Raw genomic sequence first — 21,722 nt, 5'->3', positions numbered from 1 at the left:
TGGAATCTTTGGAAGAGTTACAGAAAGAAGCAGCCGAAGAAGAACTGGAGGAACAACTTAACGAGGAAGCACTCAAAGCGTGTCTGTTTTTGAATCAGAACTACCCCAATTATTTCCAGCACCTTGTGATTAGATACCAACTGAACGTACCAACGACCGACCAGAAAGAACTCAGAATGAGAAAGATAGATATCATTAGAATAGCTGCGGATGGTGAGGAAAAACTTGAGAGGTTGGAGGATATGTATAAGGAAAGAGCTGTTCGAAATCCTGTCAATATATTTTGTGATGAGTACGAGTGAATTATTATTGAAACGTAACACAAGTTATTTCATGAATAATACTACTGAAAGCTTACCATTTATATCCCAAGAGGCAATAAGTAGGTAACTATCAAACTGACTGTATCAGTACATAAATCCATTGGATCTATTCGTCCCACCAATCATAAAAATTCTCTTTGTTGCATATTTAGAAGTGGAACCAAAAAGGAATACATTATAACGTGATAATAGGAGAGCTGGACTATTTAAGGCTTCAATATACAACGTCTTGTCACCTTCATTCCTTTGTTATGGGATTCCTATTTATAGTCGCCTTAGTAATGAACCACCTCCGGAGGGCACATCCAGGTCTGCCCTATATTTTGTCTTCAGTATTCCGCAGGCACTATTCGCGGTAGAAAGGGACCTTTATTAATTACTTGATTAATGCAATCGTGTGTTCCAAGTTGCACCATGCCGTTTCCATTAGATTAGAGGGGGCTGGTATCTTATACTGTGGAATTATGGAAATCGTGGAGTTATAGAATGAGGATTGGGATCATTGGTGTCTGTGATAAAGGAAGGAAGATGAGAGGTATACAGCGTGAGTGTGTACATAAGGAAATGTTATTCATTTCATCACAAAGATTTGATTAATAGCAGAAGTAGAAATTTAGTTTTTTGCTGTAATATAGGAATACATTTGAGTATTTACATACATAAAAAACAGTTATTCAAACAGATTGAGAGAAGACAGAAAAAAACGATGAAAAATCGATTACAAATAATTTTCCACGTCATGAACTAGGCTAAGATAAATTGTGATCCCCAAAGCACTTAGCAAAGGCTATCGTGTTGACAGCCGACCTGTCCTGGCATGTTTAACAAGGAGCACTTTGATGTGAATCGCTTTGTGTTTTACCATCGGAATCCTAGGACAGTGTGTAATTGGAAAAATTGGTATTTGTACGCCGACCGATCGTCAGAGCGCTTTGCAACGAAATGAATTAATAGCAGCGCCATTCATCAAAGTGTCAACACTTATCATTGACGTTTGTTTGATCGATCACCGTCGGTAAATAGAGTAGAAAATTCATTTCTCTTGTATTGTGTGAAGCCAAACTTTAGTGGCGATTGTTGGGGCTCCAATTCAAAACAATATCGGTTCCCGTCAAAGCTATAATTTGATGGCGTTTTGTTTTCATTCGATGACAATCAGATTCTTCGAAAAGTAGGCTGCAATTTTTTCAGCGGGAGTAGAATCCTTTGTTTGTTGGTTTTCATCAGCCAGTTGAAGAATTTTACCTATAAAAATATTTGCCATATTTCCGATATAGAAGCTCCAGAACTGGATACCCGCATATTACACAGTCATCCTCGACATTAGGGTTGATGAAGAGATAAAAAAAGAGAAATTCCACATTGCGAGCGTGGACTAGCTGAAAGCTTTCCATCGAATGAAATTTGTCGATTGCCTACTGTAGCCACTCGTGGCTATGGAAATTCCTATAACTTGGCAATCGATTCGAAATAGAACAGTAAAATTTCGTATTTTTCTCGTTTCATTCGCAACAGGAGTTTAAACATTGATATTTCGAAATTCGAGTAGCAATTAAGCGGAGCTTTTATAATTTTTCGTTCGAAACCCTTTCCACTTCAGCTAAAAACAGGTTTAATTCAGGGAAAAAATCAGGGCCTTAATTTTCCTCTTTCAAATTCAATCAACATGATATTTTCTCAAATAGTTCTCATCAGTGTAATCACAAAAACCCGGAGGGCTTAGAATTTGTTCAGAGATCAACTAGGCTAGTGCCAAATAAAGCCACAATATATATTTTCCCACATACGAAAATCAAATCAATGGAGAAATGGAAAGAATATTCTTTGAATAATATGTTCAGAGCTTTGTTGAACTTTCTAAGAATCAGTGGAAATGGATTAGATAAAACAATTGTCATTTGACAACAACATGTCATATAATCAACCTGGAAATTTAGGTGAAAGAGGTTTATTTGATTCTGGTATGTAAGTATCGAACTCGAAAATTAATGAAAGAGCAGTTTATGTCGATTTTTTTCACAATCAGATTTTCAAATCGAAAAATTCAGACGGTTGAGAAGCTCTGTTGATGTAGACCGTTATAGGAATGGTTTTGGGATAACAAAAATCGACTGTGACGTAACTGCCAAAAAAAAAAAGAAATTTTCATAAGTTTATAAAGTATTCTTATTCATTCTGCAAATTTTCTCCCTGCTTGAATTATGGATTTCAGTTATTCTATAGATAAACATAATGTTCTTCTTCTGCTAAGATGGGGCTTCTTCTACCCCACACACTCAAGCCTTGAATGGATAGCTGAACTAGATTTTTTGAGTTTTTACTGTATATCACAATATCTGTTTGCAAGTCGAATATCGTCTTATTTGCTCGTTAATTTTTACGTATTTCATAAATTTACCTTTTGTTGTACCATACGCTAAATAAATGAATAAATATGTTGGGAAGAAGTAAAATAGAGAGGCTCTAAGTAAACATTACACTACCGTCTTATACTCCACCATGAAAATGGAGGTTTTGAAGGCACTAATAGGTACAAAACCATAGCATCCAAAGTAGACAGTAGAAGACAAAGGATACCAACAAGGAATATATGGAATAAACTGAAAAACGAAACGAAATGACACGACAGTGTTTGTTCAGCCAAACTTCCGGTATCTTTCAAGAATTTTTCGGCCAATTCCCAAATGATGGAGATCCTGAAACCACTAGAAAGGAACAACTGCGACCAATAAAGGAAGGACTGTCTCCATCAGTAGGTTCCCTGTCAGATATCTACTGGATGTTTGAATGTTGACCAAGAGCGTGCAAGGGTAGAAGCATCGCGTCCGATCTGTGCTCGATTTGAAAACGATGTAGACTTCTTAAACCGAATTGTTACTATGGATGAGACTTGGGTACATTTCTACTATCCAGAAACAAAGCAACAATCGATGGAATGACGACACTCTGTATTTCCGAGACCTAAGAAGTTTCGTGTCCAAAAACCTGCTGGAAAAGTTCTTGCTCCAGCTTTTTGGGATTGCCTTAGAGTAAACATGATTGATTTTTTTTATAAGGGTAAAGCAATAATCGGTGATTACTGTTCGACCTTACTGACCACTCTACGGCAAAAATTAAAGAGAAAAGACGCGGAAAGCTATCCAATGGTGGTTTGTTTCTGCATGACAACGCCTCTACATACATGTAGCCTCTCATGTTGCCATGCAGAAAATCTGTGATTTAGGGTTTGAATTACCTACTAGAACACCCCCCTTATTCACCATCAGATTTGGCTCCATCCGACTATCATCTCTTTCCTCAATTGAAAAAAGTTTAAAAGGTCGTAAATTTTCTTCCAACGAGGAGGTAATAAAAGCTGTGGAGTTCTGGCTTGCAGAGCAAGAAGAAACATTTTTTTGAGAGGTCTAGAGACGTTGCAGGTTCGCTGTAATAAATGTATCCAATAAAGAGGAGAATATGTTGAGTAATAAAATATTTTGACGTTGAAATTTTGTTTGGTTCTATAGTAGACTAAGAATTTTCCAATTACGATGATGTGCAGCGACGCTATCGAAGGGCGGTATCCACCCCCTCAGATTAGATTAAAAAATAAGTATAATACAGCCAATATATCATCCCAGATCGTCGAAGGAGCAATTACCCCCAAGAGCCCCAATTTCCCGCTTTCGAATTTCCCTCACACACGTAAGAATCTCAATAAAAAAAATCGAGCCGAAATACAGGGACCGTAACATCCTTCCCGGCTGCTCATCCGGAATTCTAAATTTGTCAATGAATGAATCCGTCCGACCTCCGATAATCCGACGATAGGCAACCGGATCACGTCCGGAACGGCACGAATCATGGACGGGGGCAGATCTTTTAACAGGATCCGAGCCAGGAAACGGTTCGCGTGTCGATTGATGCTGCACGGACGATTGTCTTCGTGTTTTGTATCGGACCCGGAGGAAATGGAGCTGGGTTGAACGTGGGGGCATTATCGCTGAGGAAACGACTTCGGAGGGCTCCAGGTCGGAGGCAACTATTGGGTGATATAATTGAAATGAGCCTCTGTCAGCGAGGCATGTAATTGAAGATGTAGCTGAATTGGGAACGATACAAATGGAGCAAATTTGTTGTCTTCTACTCAGCACCATTTATAAGATACATTCTCCAATTTCTCTCACCAGGTCCGCATTTTATCACACTTGTAGGTTCCTAGTTAAATGTATTGTAACCTTTGTAACCTTTTGTAACCCTTTGAAATACACCAACTTTGACGTCCCTAAGGAAGACCCAACCTAGGTAATAAATCTTCTAAGGTCCTGTATGTTTAGGGCCATACCAAGCTGGCAATGCCAGTCCTAAGAGTTCCAATGGACTCCAGTATCTGAGGAGGCTTCAAGGAGGCCCATTTCTTCCATAATTTTCTAGTCCAAGACATTCCTTGCTCAGGCTTCCCTACAGAATCTACACTCATCAATTTCTTATAAGCCCATTTTCATCATAGTCTTTCTAAGGCGACAATGTCTTGTGAGGAAGCCAGTGAGAAGGCCTAACTTACTCTTACTCAGCTCAGTGCTTGATCGCAACCTGCCTGTCAGAATATATCGCTATTTCACATTTCTGATAGTTTGATTCTATATTTAGCTCCAAACATCTTTAGATTTCGAGCATTTATGTCTGGAAGACGCTCAGATGTTCGGTATACTCCAGTGCAAGAACCATTTGTGATTCTTTTTGAGCGTTGGTACTGTAGGCTCCCTCTCGCAGTTTTTTTCCTATGAGGGTATATGCCATTTATCTTTTTCGATGTTTTTGGCAGATCTCGAAACAACACTGTGGCCCATTTCAATTGTAGCATAAAACTTGCCACTTCTTGACCCATTCCATATACGAGGATATATTGAAAAATTCTTAGCCTACTATAGAACTAAAATTTCAATGTCGAAATATTTTATTACTCAACATATCCTCCTCTTAATTGGATACATTTATTACAGCGAACCTGCAACGTCTCTGGATCTTTCGAGAAGAGTGTTTCTTCTTGCTCTGCAAACCAGACCTCCACAGCTTTTATAACCTCTTCGTTGGAAGAAAATTAACGACTTTTTAAACTTTTTTCACTTGAGGAAAGAGATGGTACACCCTAAATAAGGAATTTTCTGCATGGCAATATGAGATTTGTGTGCAGGGGCGTGTCCTGCAACTGCTATCCTTTTGGTGGCTTTTCGCTTCTTTTCTCCTTAATTTTTTCCCGTAGAGTGATCAGTAATGTCGAATAGTAATCTCCGGTTATTGTTCTACCCTTATCCAAAAAATTAATCTTGATTACTCCATGGCAATTCCAAAAAACTGAAGGAAGAATTTGTCCAGCAGATTTTTTGACACGAAATTTCTTAGGTCTTGGAGAACCAGACTGTCGCCATTCCATCGATTGTTGCTTTGTTTTTGAATCATAGAAATGTACCTTAGTCTCATTCATAGTAACAATTCAGTTTAAGAAGTCTACATCGTTTTCAAATCGAGCACAGATCGAACGCGATGCTTCTACCCTTGCACGGTTTTGGTCAACATTCAAACATTTGGGGATCCGTTTTGCAGCAATTTTCCTCATGTCCAAATTGACGTGAACTATATGATGAACGCGTTCCTATGAAATATTTAGTGCTTCAGTTATCCGTTTTAGCCCAATTCGACGGTCTGGTAGAATCATGTCATGAACTGCATCGATATTTTTGGGAACTGACACAGAAACTGGCCTTCCCGATCGGTCTCTTTCTTACAGTGATCCCCCTATATACAAGGCTCATTTCAGGTAGAGTATTCAAGATGATGACCGAATTGGTAGTTCGAGTAACTACCAGTAAGTGACCCGTTTCAGGTTCATTGATTCTCATGAATCATTTTTTGAATGATCCCAAAAAATGTGCCATTGAAAATAGGCTTTCTCACTCGAAATAGTTTTCTATGGAATCAGCATGGACTTCTTGTGGTTCTAGCATCCAGTCTGTGAATCCTGTACATCATTTATTGACAAAAGTTATTCGGTCAATGTTTGGAATTCGAGACTCACATAAAGGAGGGTTAATAATGGCTGTAGCCAAAGGAATGGTGACATACTGTCAATTTCAATTTCGATGATGGCACCTATCCTCGCATCCATCTCATGATCCAGATTAAGCAGTTCAGTTGATACGCAAATTCGAGTTTCTTGCTCAAGATAAATCCGGGTATCTAGATCTGGTTACGCAAAGACTCGAATCAACAAAAACATGAACGAAACGGGGTATCAGCATCACGGGCCGACCCATCTCCATAGTGACTCCAGACCCGGAAACCTTGGCTTGGCGCTCGATTCAGGGTAAGTGATTAATCCGGAGTTTAGATAGATGTGCGAACTGTTCATACAGTTTTGATGTAAACTACGCGAATTGAATATCTCGTCATAATGGAAGTTGCTCGGAGCTCGTATACACAGAAGTTAGTCAGGTCTTGGCTGCTTGTTAGGACTGATTTTCGTTCCATTATAGTATGCTTTCGTATCTCAATTGTGTTATGGCCATCCAGTAATACATTCAGCGATTATTAATTGCTTGGTAACCCTAGGAATCGAGTGCAAGCCCGGAGGGATGAGATTAATCTTCTGTTTCTCCTTCAGTACTTACAGACAAACACTCGATATAGTTTTTCTTCCAGAAAAATTATCGCAGATCTAAATGTGATACATATTCTGGAAGGGCAACTCTTCTAGTAAAAAATCTGAAAATTTCATCCATTTCAGCACAACTGTTCGGTCTTGAGGAAGTTTCAACTGACCCCATCTTTTTGTGAATTTTTCTAAAATCATGTTTAGATTAGTTTTTATTCCAGGAAAATTATCGCAGATCTAAATGTGATATATATTCTGAAAGAGCAACTCTTCTAGTAAATAATCGGACAATTTAATCCATTTCAGCACAACCGTTCGGCCTTGAGAAAGTTTTAACTGACCCCATCTTTTTGGGAATTTTTCGATGGTCAATTTGCGAGTAGTTTTGCTTCCAGGAAAATTATCGCAGATCTAAATGTGATACATATTCTGATAGAGCAACTGTTCTAGTTGAAAATCTGTCCATTTTATCCATTTCGGCACAACCGTTCGGTCTTGAGGAAGTTTTAACTGAACCCAACTTTTTGGGAATTTTTCGAAGGTCATCTAGAAGGTCTAAAATTCAAATTTTCCAGAAAGTTTATGAAAAGTAACAGATTGACCTACAGATGAAAGCTATTAATCTTGATGAGGGTGAGGAGTCAGTTTTTCTTCACCTGAAATACCTTATATCCGACTGAGTATTACTACAAATAGAATATTCACGAAACTGAATATTCCAAATCCTAAAACTTAATTTCTCTCTCTTCACCATGGAAGACAAAGGCAGTTCAATTTTCCCAGGATCTGTTAGTTTTTGTCGCTTTACCGTTGTGTGAAACAACAAAGGTGGCGGATGAAGGAAACTAGTTAGCCGGATCAGAAAGAAACATTGTAGTTAAGGAAAATACTCGTACAATAGAATTGCCTCGTTCTATTTATAATTGCTTCAGGCTAGCTAAAAGGGAAACTGCAGTATTTGTTCTTGGATAGATTCATTACCGAGGTAGTGGCAGGATGAGGAAAACCCGGATTGATGATGCAAAAGGGAAATCATAATAAGGGGACCTAATTGGTCTTTGCATGTTGTTTATTCTGATTGTTTCATTGTCAATTATTCTTTACAATTTCAGTGAACAATGATGTAGGGGATCATTTATCTTATTTCTTGTCTATGCTCAACAAAAATGCATTTTAAAGTGATGAGCGTTAAACTTGAATACACTGCACAACAAATGATGGGTATCAATTTATCAAAAAATTGAGTTTTCGATCCAATTTGAAGATCCGTTCGAAAACACGTGCGATAAACTCCCTTCCTGAAGGAAAAAATTCCATATCCCACCACACATTCTCGTTCTTCCAGATATCCAAGAAAGAATATATCGCAGAAATGTTAAACATCCCAGGGAATCATTCCCGAGCGCGAACTTTATGACGGACGGTATGGAACGAATTATTGAACATTTTATCGTGCTGGAATATCTGCCATGAGCGGGATATTTATTGCGATGGGTTTTTTGATAGGTCCCCAGCTTCAGGCTTAATTCCAGGATCTCCACTCCGACGTCCAAACCGACTTTTTCCACTTTTTTTCCTGTTCAATCAGGTGTACCAAGAGGGGAGAGAGCAAAACATTCGTTTGGACGTTGGGTCATTAGTCTTTGGCGATTAACCGAGTCGTATCTCGAAATTAATCACTATTCCTAATCAGATGGGAATCGTAATGAAATTACAACTTCTCTCATAGACTAACCTTTTCGATTTAGATAATGTGAATCTCGAATAGTATCAAGGATACATCACTAATTCGGATTTTTTTCAATTTGGTTGGACAGGCCAATTATCACAATTTCCTAATCAATATGAGCACATAAAATCAGGAAACATAAACATATTGGATCGTGTTGAAGTGGATAACTTACAAAATGGAAAAACAGAAATTTCCTGTCACCCTTTCGAACTTTCGTTTATCTGCAGTTTTCTAGAATATAAATATGTACCTACAGCGCCAAATATCTTCAGACAACGTTGATTAATCAGGAATAGTTACGCCAATTTAATGTCGGAGCACATCTCCCAAAGCATCAGGTAAATGAATTCACTTTACGAGCAGCTCAAATTCCACTTCAATTAATTTCCTCCAGACAAGTGTTAGTTTTCCTCCAGTCATTTATTCCGATCAAACTCAACAAAGGAAATTCTCGCATAACGTATTCGGTAACGTCAGATGAAGAGGCTTTTTTGTGAAAATAGTTTGTAACTGAGTTGGTTGTAGGTTCCTACATACGGAGCAAAGGCGGTTTCGTAACAAAAAAATTGTTGCCTTGGGTTCGAGCCAGATTAGTCTGAAAAAATGGAAAGTTTGAACTAATCAATAAAGTGTATTGGAGGAATAATATTTAGCAAGAGTATAACGTTTATTTGTGAGAGTTAAACTATCTTTTTTTCTAGATTTTCTGTGATTTTTATACGTTTTCGAATCATTGTGGATAGAGCAATGATCATACAATAACCTAGTGTACATAGGATAATACAAGATTGGCCGTATCAATTTGAAAATAGTTATCCAATTCAAAAGTTCAAATGTAGCAATTATTATTATAGTATTTTAGGTGAGAAGAATTATTTTCTCAATAACAGTCATGCTTGTCAAATAATGTGGCATTATTTAATTATTCTGTGCCCTATATTGCGGTAATGAAAATATTACTATATGAAATTATACGAAAATAGAAAATATATGAATTTTTTGTTCAAACTACGAATAAGTGACCAAAAATTTGCATTCATTAAATCGCAAAAGATATATATTATACAGGGTAAGAAAAAACCGCCTTTAATCTTCGGTATAAACCTTTTTGGAGAGCAATTCTTCGAACAGGTCCATTTTTATTTTAAATTATGCTACTTGTAATGTAATTTTGATATGTTTGTCATACACCCTCCACGAGGAATAAAGAGTATATCGAATATTTCGAGTAAAATTTCCCTGTTCGAACATTCTTGTGCAAAATAGTAAATACTTGAGATTTGTGCAGTATTTTTTTCGCACTCTGTATTTATACTCTGATAGTTGCAATTTGGCGAATGCGCTGGTCTTCAACCCTAAATTCTAGTCTGTACTAATGATTTTCTATATCACAGTAATTTTTCTTGGGAACTTTAATCCAAATAGAAGAGTAGTAAAATATTCCATGAAACATATTTTCAAATGTTGAGTGACATTTTCAAAAATTTATGTTACACCAAGATGAATATGTAAGTGCGAAAGACTGTTTCCAAAATATTGAAAACTTAATTGAATTTCTTGGACAAATTGTGACTGCATTAAAGTTTTAACAGTTCCATTAACTATTCCACAATATTACTTTGACCTTCAACCCACCTGAGGATAATGCTATGATAAAGAAACACGTGAAATAAATCATTTAGTGAAAATCAAGTGATTTCATGTTCCAATTTCGAAATTCATGACTTATTTGTCGCATTCAAATAGAAGGGTGGCTGTTTACATGAAAATTATCTAGATAGATTGTGTATTTCTGAGCGAATTTCAGCAAGCATCTTACATAAAACGAGAATTCGCTGGAAAAATCAATCGGGAATTCACTTGACCCAGAGACCCATTTCTGCTTCGTCAAACATCTCAAAACATATCACGTGTTATGTCCGAAAACGCGTCGCCTTTCACGAGGGAAGCCTGAACATAACCGGTGCCCGGCGTCGGATACAACTGAAGGCGTCGCTACGCCTCCAAAGCCACCTTTCTGACGGCACGACAGCGCATTGCAAAAACGAACATTGCGCTGGAGGATAAATATTCCTTATATTCTTTATTCGAGTAGACGGTCGGCAAGATTCTTTCCAAAGTTTTAGTATATGAGGGTTCATTTGGATCAATTACGGAAAATTTCAGGGGGATTCTGGTCCGTTCTCACAAGTTTGGCTGAAATCCTCGGCTTCTTTGTTATGTGCATGATGAAGAGGTTTGAAGGAAGTTCAGTGCTTTCGACGAACGATGAATTATTCTTCTTGAACTCTTGAAGCCATGATGAAAAGAATTTTCATCAGTCACATATGAAAAATAAAGTGTTTTTTTGCGTCTTGGGAAATTATCTTTTGAGGGTATTATAAGACGCAATTGAATCAATTATGCATTTTAACTTTCACGATTCGCAAATAGCTCGTACAATTTGATTGGAAAATGGCCTTCGATAAAATTTCTTGGTACAAATAGATTCAAACCATTTGTATGCAAATTAGCTTTATTGTACAGAAAATCATATAAATAGTTTTCGAGATACAGAGTGCTAAATATGAAAAATGAACCTTTGGGCACGCAATTTACAACAATTCAAAAAATTGATGAAATGCCCATGTTTTGTTATCAAGTTAGGAGTCTCCATACAATTCTGCCTGAAATATAATAGTAGGCAAGACTGAGATCGAGAACAAACTAAAGGAAAGAACAAATTAAAGACTCCTCAACGAAGTATTGTTTGATTCTGCTTCTGTCTTTAATCCTTCTGAAATTCTTGAAATAAAACTATATTAAAATTCGTAAGGTATTTCAATCCACATCGATTTATGCAAATTTTTTATGCACTCTGCTTTCACCCCAATCCTGAAACACTATCTAGCATCAAGAATCCTCATCAATTCCCAAATTTTATTCAGGATATGAGGCGATGTTAGATCATCGCCCAAATAGGTTTTCCTCCCGAAAATCCCATAACGAATTCCGATAACAAAAAGAGATTTCATCGACGGGCATCATCTCCTAGGAGTGTTCCTGTCGAGCCACAAGGGATGTCGTGGTTCGGCTCTCTTGATGGGTAAGCCGACTTTGCCTTCTGGGACGTCCTTATTTACTGTGGAGTTTGCCATCAGAGGAGCTTTCATTCGAACCCCCATTTCCACTCGAATTTGAACGTGAAAGATGGCTGGCATTCGCTCCAGACAGCACGCTGAAAGGGGAGAGGGATGTTTTGGTGAAATTCGAACGCCTGAACGGCTTTCAAATATCTTCATTCATCTCACGATACTCCGACTTTATGGAACAAGTCTCTCTCGATTTTAATAAACGTGCGTGTGTGGGATGCCCATTCAGGAAAGTTATGACATCGAGTATGTTGAAATTAGAATGTCATCCAGTGGAATGTTTTTAAACAGCTTCGTATCCTACTCCAGGGGATATTCAAGAAATCAATATGTTTACTCGAAAATTAGAAAGTCACTGACGAAGGTCAAGAGTTTCTGTGTGATTGTGCAAACCAATTAAATATAAACTTTCCCTTCGTATATTGAGAAATTCTTAGCCTACTATAGAACCAAACGAAATTTCAATGTCAAAATACTTTATTACTCAACATATTCTCCTCTTAATTGGATACATTTATCACACCGAAGCTGCAACGTCTCTACACGTTTCAAGAAAAATTTTTCTTCTTGCTCTGCAAACCAGACCTCCACAGCTCTTATCATCTCCTCGTTGGAAGAAAATTTACGACCTTTTAAACTTTTTTACAGTTGAGGAAAGAGATGATAGTAGGATGGAGCCAAATCTGGTGAATAAGGGTGGTGTTCTAGTAATTCAAACCCTAAATCACGAATTTTTTGCATGGCAACATGAGATTTATATGCAGGTGTGTTGTCCTGCAAAAACAAAACACCTTTGGTTAGCTTTCCGCGTGTTTTCCCTTTAATTTTTTCCCGTAGAGTGGTCAGTAATGTCAAATAGTGATCTCCGGTTATTGTTCTACCCTTATCCAAAAAATCAATCATGATTACTCCATGGCAATCCCAAGAAACTGAAGCAAGAACTTTTCCAGCAGATTTTTGGACACGAAACTTCTTAGGTCTTGGAGAACCAGAGTGTCGCCATTCCATAGATCGTTGCTTCGTTTCTGGATCGTAGAAATGTACCCAAGTCTCATCCATAGTAACAATTCGGTTTAAGACGTCTACATCGTTTTCAAATCGAACACAGATCGAACGCGATGCTTCTACCCTTGCACGCTTTTGGTCGACATTTAAACATTTGGGGATCCTTTTTGCAGCAATTTTTCTCAGGTCCAATTGTCGTGATCTATATGATGTCTGACTATCGAGTCCTGAGACCTTCCAAATACACTGCTCAACCATTGATGGAGATCAAGTATAAATTTCACTTTATTTATAGCTCTTGTTTACATATCTGCAACAACTATCATACATCTGTGTTCTCAGGAAGAAGTGGGATATATTAAATTGTATTTTTCATATTTTTTCATTTATCAAGCTCTCACTTGGCATGAAAAACCATATTATCCTTTAAAAGACTTGCTGGAAAGTCAGTGATACCTATCAACTGTTGAGCAGTGTATTTATTTATTCGAAAAATCGGTTCAATTACTCTTTGAAGTCTGCCAAAGTAATCCAGTTACCTAATGGTGTCGGAGACAAATTAAATCATAGATGGGATTCCTTTCGGAGCTCAATATTCCTTCGAAACTAAATGTGGGGGTTCTTCTCGAGGCCGGAAATACTTATCGCGTCGCGTCTTCGGAATCCTTAATAAAATATCGATTGGTCCTGACGCTTTCTGCATGCCGCCAGTAATGTCGTGGCGCAATTCCAAATGAGGCGAACCTAAGTTATTGTCATTGTTACGGTTAAGGTGTTTTCGTAATGCGTAATGAACGGTTCTATCTCTATATCTTTTTCCGCTCCGAGGGAATTCCTTAGAGCTGGCTTCCTTTTTGTGTGTTTTCGCTGTGGGGAATTAATGGGGGAATTCAAACTGAAATTTTCAGGTGGATTGCGAAACGGAGGTGATTTATTTTGATACCTTCTAGATGTTCTAGGTTGTAGATTAACGGAGGAACTAAAAGAGTTCTTTCCGTTTTCATCACGCTGATGCCTGTTACACTTTGTGTGTTGTCCTAGTGATCGGTTTTGTAAAAAAGTTTTATGTCTTAATTATCAGACCGAAAACACTTCCAATGCCTATAAAAATGGGTCTAGGAGAAACTGACGAGTGTAGATTTTATGGGGAGGAGGATTAAAATCACCAGGTCACAGACTGCTTCGCTATTGATGCCCCCAACCAGTAACTTGCAGGAGCAAAGGGTAACCTCCTTCCAGATAAACTCTGGATGGAGGGAGCTAGCACTACGTGACGAATACGGATCATTTTGTTACCTTCTCTTTCGTGAATGGCTTCTTCCTCCCCATTACACAACCTGCACAATGTTTATCATTTCACAATGATCGGTCCAGTGATAAGAAGTGTTTCCTGAGTATCTTCTCATCAATGCACAAAGATTGATCAGCTCCACTCTATCTAGCTTCATCTAAGACCTCACCAAAGTATTGTTGGATACAATTGACGTTACCATAATGGTGTATAGAATGAGTACACACTCCTAAACTGGTAAATGATGTAACCAAAACCACACCCAGGGGTAAAATGGTAAAGTAGACTAGAAATTAACATCAGAATTACATAACTCTTGGAAAACCTTCAGATTCGATTCACATTAAGGCTATAGGTACCCAAGAAGATTACAGACAATCTAGATGAAAACCTGCTGGACCCAGTTAAAGGATCTGTCATTCAACACATCACTCAAGTCTCTGATTCAACTGAGAAAAGCGAATGTTTTTAGAAATTCTTTTTTATTCATCGACAGATTTTCATTCAAGAGTGATACATTCGCTTTTTGTGAAGGGCTTTGTCTTTGCTCTGAAAATAGACCTCAGTTTACTTAAACACTTCTTCATTTGAGCCAAATAAATCTTTCCCTGGACTTCTTTAAGTCTGCAAAATTCCAGTGGTCGCGCTTTGAAGAGTGCAGTGAGTGAAGTAGCAATTCAAAGTGTAATTCATGAATTTTAACCATTTTTTCATTAACTATCGATATCGAGGTAAATAAAACGACGTGAATCTTTGTAATCACGTGGATCTGTCAACAGTGATGCCATATATGTGTCAGATAGATAACTTACACAGTGACGCAGTATAAAAGTGTAATATATACCTACCCAAGGAATTATTGTGTCTTAATTTTCTGCTCCCTATTTACGTCAATGCTTTTTCAAGGACTTTCTTGAGTATCCTTATCACTTCTTACACCAGTAGAACATAGATATTTCTTACTTGAGTATGTCAGAAACCTTTATCCACTACATCCACTTTTCTTGGACGTTCCTTTGAGTCGGACATTCCAGAATTTAACTTGATGACCTAGATGATAGCTCATAACCCCCTCCTTCCAGTATTTTACGAATATGCTCGAAACTTCGGTCATATTTCCAGGTATAATAAAAAGTTATACTTTTAACGAATCCTTAACAATTTTCCCGCCTTCTCCATCAGGGATCAATTTCTCAGCGCTATTTCCAGTACGAAACGAAAGTTATAATCTACTTAAAGGACGTTTAAGCCCCAGCACTTTTACGCAGTTCCCGAGAACGAAGGGTTTATTTCAGTACTCGTTAGGGATCGCTGAATGCACGTTTGTAGCGATTCCTCCTTTAATTTGGAGTCGGCAATTCGTAATTAACGGATACTGATGAGGATAATCAAGAAAGTGGATGTCCTGGCTGAATGAAACATGTTCCATTCGGGAGATTCGTCTTTTACGAATACTATGAAAGATAGAGGTGGAATTTGGATCAGGAACAATCGTACAAAAGAGCCCAACCAGGTAATATCCCTACTCCATTCACATTTATAAAAGCAGTCGGCTGGCCATGGAAATTTGACACATTCTACGCTGCATAGTACAAAAATGTGAGGTTACGACGCTGGTCAAAACATTTTTTTGGATTTAAGCAGTCCTATTCTGTCCCTTTTACCTAAAAGTCTTAGTAATTAGGTACCTATTTTATCACAACTTGAATTTACTTGAGAAAATGTTTATATAGACTGAGTGAAGGGATACATTATCTAGTTATTTGGATGGAAAGTACAAGAGATGTGTGTTTAATTAAATGTATTCATTTTTGATATAAGGGAATATTAAATTATGGACACATAACATTCAGAATCAGATGCTTGAAATTATCCTCTTTGGCTAATAGTTGAAGAGTGGAAACGTCAGTTTTATCTAGGAAACTGTGATATATTGAGGTTCACACCGACACTTCAACTCCTGGAGAAGATGGGCAATAAAGTTCTGAGTAAACGAATGTCTAAAACCTCGAATTACTGAACCAATAAAAATAGTTCTCACCTTACAGAAGCAGCAGGTAAGATATGAGTTGAATCTCGCTTGTGGAGTTATAAATCCTTCATTAAAATTAATCAACTGAAAATAAAACGCGCTATTACATAACTCCAGTAAAATTCAGTTGGAGTATTTCCACAATCTTCTATTTTGGTTCTAAAAAAAGTGGAAATGAAATAGAATGCCATTCTAACACAAACTCCCAAATTAAAACACATAAAATCCTTTCTGCCGAAATCCCCCCTCCATAAAAAGGCAGTATCGAAGACTCCAATCAAATTATGAATTTGTCGGACAAAAGAAGCGGACCATAAAGAACTCCGCGGGACCGAATTTCATGTCATCTGTTCAAAAAGGAGGATTTCGTCATTTCGTTTTATCACTCGTAAAAATTCAAACGGCTTATAAAAAAACGTATTAATTTACACTCATGACTCCGTCTGAATTTCAGAGTGCTGACGCGTGCGCAGCGGCGGGAAATCGATCGTGAAAATTCAGTTTTCCACGGTCGCCAGTCGCGGCAGTTTTTCCGAAGAGGATGCTGTGAGTGTGCTTCCGGAAAATCCGTACGATTTCGAACTTGAGAAGATGGTATGGTGCTCATTTATTGCTCTGTATATTTTACGATTTGGTGTTTATTTTCCAGTACGGCTTCGTGAATTACGCTCTGGAGCTTTTGGTGGTGAAAACGTTTGGAGAGGAAACTTGGGAAACTATAAAGTGAGCTCATGAATATATCTATCATGAAACATCAAGTGCAAAATTAAATTGGCTTTCCCAATTGAAAAATCTTCAAGATTTAGTAATACATATTAAAAATTTGTTATTTTTCCGAAGTACCTATTCATTTAGACTTTGAAACTGTTGAGCACTTTTGATGCCTCAAAATCTGGAATCGCTTTATTTGGGATCATTATTATAGACCGCAACTTTTCAATTTTTCTCATATTTTGTTTGATATGTGTGTACATTTTTCTCAGTTAACCATTCAAAGCTATTTTCAGGAAGGATGCTGACATTCAAATGGAGGGCCAGTTTTTGGTCCGACAAATATACGATGATGAAGTCACTTACAATTTGGTATCATCTGCTGTGAAAATTTTAGGTAAGTACAGAATATTCTGACATACAGAATATGAACAAAATGAACTGAAATTTTCTTGAATTGAAATATTTTGTACAAATATTTTTGTAGGCATTCCAGCTGACTCTATTTTGGAATTATTTGGCAAGATGTTCTTTGAATTTTGCCAAGATTCTGGATATGACAAAATTCTCCAGGTCCTAGGAGCTACCCCTAGAGATTTTTTACAGGTGAATATAAACAAAAAATGGGTACTTCAATACACCTAAGAGTATGACAAGTAGTTAATTAATCAGGAAATAATTAAATTAATGATTTAATTGGCATATATTATTTCTCTATTATAGTGAACATGTTAAAGTGGCACTGAAGGGTCACATTTCGTTTGGATCAACCCCTAGAATCAAATAACAATTTCTCCAGGTTGTGAAACTAAAAAAAAATTATTTCAAGCTTTCGTATAAAAAATTGCGATACAGTCCTGCCCCAATAACGGCCATCTATAGTTCGTAAACTAAACCATCAAAATTTAACTACAGGATTCTTCATATCGATCCAGCTCATTCCACTCATTTTCCTTCTTATTCATAAGCAGGGTGAAAGTCTCTCACATTTCGGTTTTAGAATCACTTATGTGAGCAAAAAATCTCTTTTTTCTCAAGACACTTGTCGATTTTTATACTGCCATCTATAATTTTCATCGAAGAACTTAGACGCCCTCCACGATCACCTCGGAACCCTCTACCCTGGCATGAAGGCCCCTTCCTTCAGGTGTACCGAAGGACCAGAAGATGGCGACCTATTGCTCCATTACTATTCGGACAGGCCCGGATTAGAGCATATAGTCATCGGGATAGTAAAGGTACATAACTTTTTATGCTCATAATTTCCCAGAACAAATTCTGTACATTTAAGACGGTGGCCAGTAAGCTACATGGTACAGAAGTGTCAGTGGAAATAATCAAAACGAAGGAGGAATCCGATCATGTGCAGTTCCTGATCAAAGAAACCTCAGGATCTGGAATGATTCAAAGATCGGAAATAAACGAAACTAAACTTTTGTCCCTTGGTGAGTTGTTCGATGCTGAATATTTTCGTTTGGTTTCAAGCCATCGGGATCATTTCAGAGCCCAAAGTTGGAGTGTCGACGTTCTGCAAAGTGTTTCCCTTTCATATTATGTTCGACAGAGACTTGAAAATCACACAAACTGGAACAACGGTAGCTAGGGTGATTCCAAAAGTAACAACGGGTGAATGTCTACTGACAGACATTCTGGAGGCTGTGAGTATCTTCAAAAATACATCTGACTAAAAGGAAACATTTATTTGTTTCATATTCAATCAAATTATATGATTTCTCAGTCAACAGAATCGTGTAGTTCTCTGATATTAAATAATGATTATGTTCCAGGTGAGGCCCCACTTGGAACTGACTTTTGAAAATATCCTTTCGCATATAAACACAATTTACGTTTTGAAAACAGTCCCTGGTGCAATGGAAGTGGACGCTCCTCCTGAGTACAGGCAACTCAGATTGAAGGGACAGATGCTGTACGTCGCAGAGACTGATCTCGTGATATTCCTTTGTTATCCAAGCGTTGTCAATCTAGATGATCTTACAAGGTGATTATTCTATGAACCCCTTTTTTCTACAAACAAGAAGAAAGTACATACTCCAAATGATCTCAGTCAGCGAAGAATAATCTGAATCTTCCGTCGAAACCGTTAGTCGCTTTCGGGTAACTGTCTCATCATCTGTACCATCTTCATACCTATGCTATTCTTAACTGATACTTTTTCACGAACTTCACAAAAACACGATGCAAGTTTGGTGAAATTTCGAATATTTTGGCTTCACTGGTGGTGGGATGAAAAGTTCGAAACGGGTGTGCAATTGAGGACTGCAAGGACTAAGAGTGTCATTATTTTTTTCCAGGCGGGGACTTTATATAAGCGATATTCCATTGCACGATGCAACTAGAGATTTAGTTTTGATGTCTGAGCAATTCGAGGCAGATTATAAACTCACGAGGAATCTGGAATTCCTAACTGACAAACTACAACAAACATACCGGGAGCTTGACAGTGAGAAGAAGAAAACAGACAGGTAATAGCCATAGAAATGAAAGATTTCGTTAGCTGAGAAGTTTTTGTTGAAACCTCCTCATTTCAGTGTTATTTCCTTGCAGGCTGCTGTATTCTGTCCTTCCTATAAGCGTAGCTAACGAGCTGAGACACAAACGTCCAGTACCAGCCATGAGATACGAAAGCGTTACACTTTTATTTTCCGGTATCGTTGGATTTTCCGCTCTGTGCGCCGCGAACACAGACGCCAAAGGAGTCATGAAAATAGTCAAGATGCTGAACGAACTGTATACACATTTCGACATACTGACAGATCCCAAAAGGAATCCCAACATTTATAAGGTGCATATGGGAGGTTCTTTCGGTGAATGTAATATTTGAATCCTGACTAATCTTCAGGTGGAGACTGTGGGCGATAAGTATATGGCTGTTAGTGGACTACCTGAGCCATGCCCGACCCATGCTAGAAACATAGCCAAACTGGCCTTGGACATGATGGATTCTGTCAAGAAGGTCATTCTGGATGAGGAACCAGTGGTGAGTGTCCCTCAGTTTTCTATGTTTTCTGGACGTTTTTCAAGATTGGACTTTACGTTTTTTAGAAAATCACCATCGGCATTCACTCTGGGGAGGTTGTGACAGGTGTCATTGGACACAGGATGCCCAGATACTGCCTGTTCGGCAACACTGTCAATTTGACCAGCAGAACAGAAACCACGGGTTGTCCTGGTAAAATTAACGTCTCAGAAGAAGCTTATAGGTAAGATTTCATTGGTGATTTGAAGTGGATCTTGCATTGATTGATTTCCAGGTTCTTGTGCCAAGAAGACAATTTCGATGAAGAGTTTGTGTTCGATTATAGGGGACCGGTGTCGATGAAGGGTAAATCAGAGCCCATGGACGTATATTTTTTGTCTAGAGCTTGAATTTTATCAATTATTTGTTGATCTATCGATGTTGTACGTGAAAGATCAGATAAAAATGAACTATTTCGTTTTTCCTTATATTTTCTTCCCTTAGTGTGATATTCTTCAGTTTCCTTGTTCAATGTCTGGTTGGCAAGAAAGGTTTTTGACTGGAAACGAAATTTGCATGTTTTTCATGAATTATGTCAGAATAGACAAGCTTTAACGGTGGCTCTCAACATTTAATTGATACCCATCCCGCATAAAAGTACGACGAAAGGGTGCTATGATGATAAAATGATTATTAATAATTACAGTATACCCCACGCTATTTGACGTAGATATAAATGCCTTCCATGCAGGTGACAAACATTATTGTGTCATTATAATCGCTTCAGACGCTAAGAACCATAGGACACGAGCCATCCGTTCACCAAATTAGGTTGATACTTTACAGATGGCCGAAACCACATCATCAAACTTTCAGCTGGTTATCAGGGGGTGGCGTGCTGTCTTTTAACACTCGCGTTCATGTTTATTGAATTGCACATCTGTCTAATGATACAAAAATTGTTTAATCATGACGCAACAGCCAGAAACAATTGAAATGTGGTGAACGGACGAAATTGATATCTGAGTGAAATCCTTATTTCAATGGGGCAGGAAATGGGGGGGATCAGTTTCAATCGATTGAATTATATTCTTCAATTGATCAACGCAGTCAATACTGTGGGTCAATTAAAGACTGCTTGGATACTATTCGATTGTTTTAGGGGCCTATCTGTTATTTTGTCATAGGACATTTTCAATGGGTCTAACAAGAATCAATTCAATTCTGATTGAGGGTCTGTTGCACCTTGAAGAGATTAAAATTCCTCAAATTAATATGACTACATTAAGTCTAGACGGTAAAGAACTCATCTACATACAAAGTTCATAAACAGCCAAACACAATGGAACATGGAAAATCCTTCCAATTCAATTTCTAATTCCAATCGATGCATCTGAATTCTCTGCATCAGCAAGAGGAACCACGATGCATAATTCTATTCAATTATATTCGAATGTATCAAAACAAAACCTGGGCATATCAATCAAACCATAATGGCGCCCTGAATTGATTGAGTTGCAACTGAACTGAAGCATCTACAATGCTCATCGATCGAAGGGGATCAACCACCGGGACATTTTTTCAATGTCAAAATACTTTATTACTCAACATATTTTCCTCTTTTGAGTCTACATCGTTTTCAAATCGAGCACAGATCGAACGCGATGCTTCTACCCTTGCACGCTTTTGGTCAACATTCAAACATTTGGGGATCCATTTCACAGCAATTTTTCTCATGTCAAAATTGACGTGAACTATAGGATGAGCGCGTTCGTATGAAATATTCAGTGCTTCAGATATCCTTTTTAGCCCAATTCGACGGTCTGATAAAATCATGTCTTGAACTGCATCGATATTTTCGGGGACTGACACAGAAATTGGCCTTCCCG

General features: G+C 37.9%; 2 protein-coding genes across 3 annotated transcripts in view; one reads left to right on the top strand and one right to left on the bottom strand.

Moving 5' to 3' along the window:
• LOC123310480 (head-specific guanylate cyclase) overlaps positions 1 to 21,722 on the bottom strand; it is a 110,020-nt gene that overhangs the window by 51,738 nt on the left and 36,560 nt on the right. The window contains exon 1 of one of the 2 annotated variants that reach the window (XM_044893952.1): positions 10,506 to 10,653. The exons of the other annotated variant lie outside the window; for it this stretch is intronic. The gene's annotated coding sequence lies outside the window, so the exon portion shown is untranslated. Of the gene's footprint in view, positions 1 to 10,505; positions 10,654 to 21,722 lie in introns of those variants that run through there. 2 annotated transcript variants of the gene reach the window in all.
• LOC123310482 (guanylate cyclase soluble subunit beta-1) lies at positions 626 to 20,300 on the top strand. Its single transcript, XM_044893954.1, has 14 exons — positions 626 to 858; positions 16,600 to 16,739; positions 16,795 to 16,868; positions 17,153 to 17,253; positions 17,344 to 17,462; positions 17,939 to 18,094; positions 18,148 to 18,301; positions 18,360 to 18,514; positions 18,644 to 18,855; positions 19,169 to 19,339; positions 19,422 to 19,659; positions 19,717 to 19,854; positions 19,920 to 20,077; positions 20,129 to 20,300. Exons 2-14 carry the CDS (start codon positions 16,737 to 16,739, stop codon positions 20,241 to 20,243), a joined length of 1,794 nt encoding a protein of 597 aa, XP_044749889.1. The 5' UTR covers positions 626 to 858; positions 16,600 to 16,736; the 3' UTR covers positions 20,244 to 20,300.

Source organism: Coccinella septempunctata, chromosome 3 (genome assembly GCF_907165205.1).
Source record: "Coccinella septempunctata chromosome 3, icCocSept1.1, whole genome shotgun sequence".
In the NCBI taxonomy this organism is placed as follows: Eukaryota; Metazoa; Arthropoda; class Insecta; order Coleoptera; family Coccinellidae; genus Coccinella; species Coccinella septempunctata.
The sequence above is the reverse complement of the archived record's forward strand: the minus strand, read 5'-3'. Positions and strand labels throughout refer to the sequence as shown.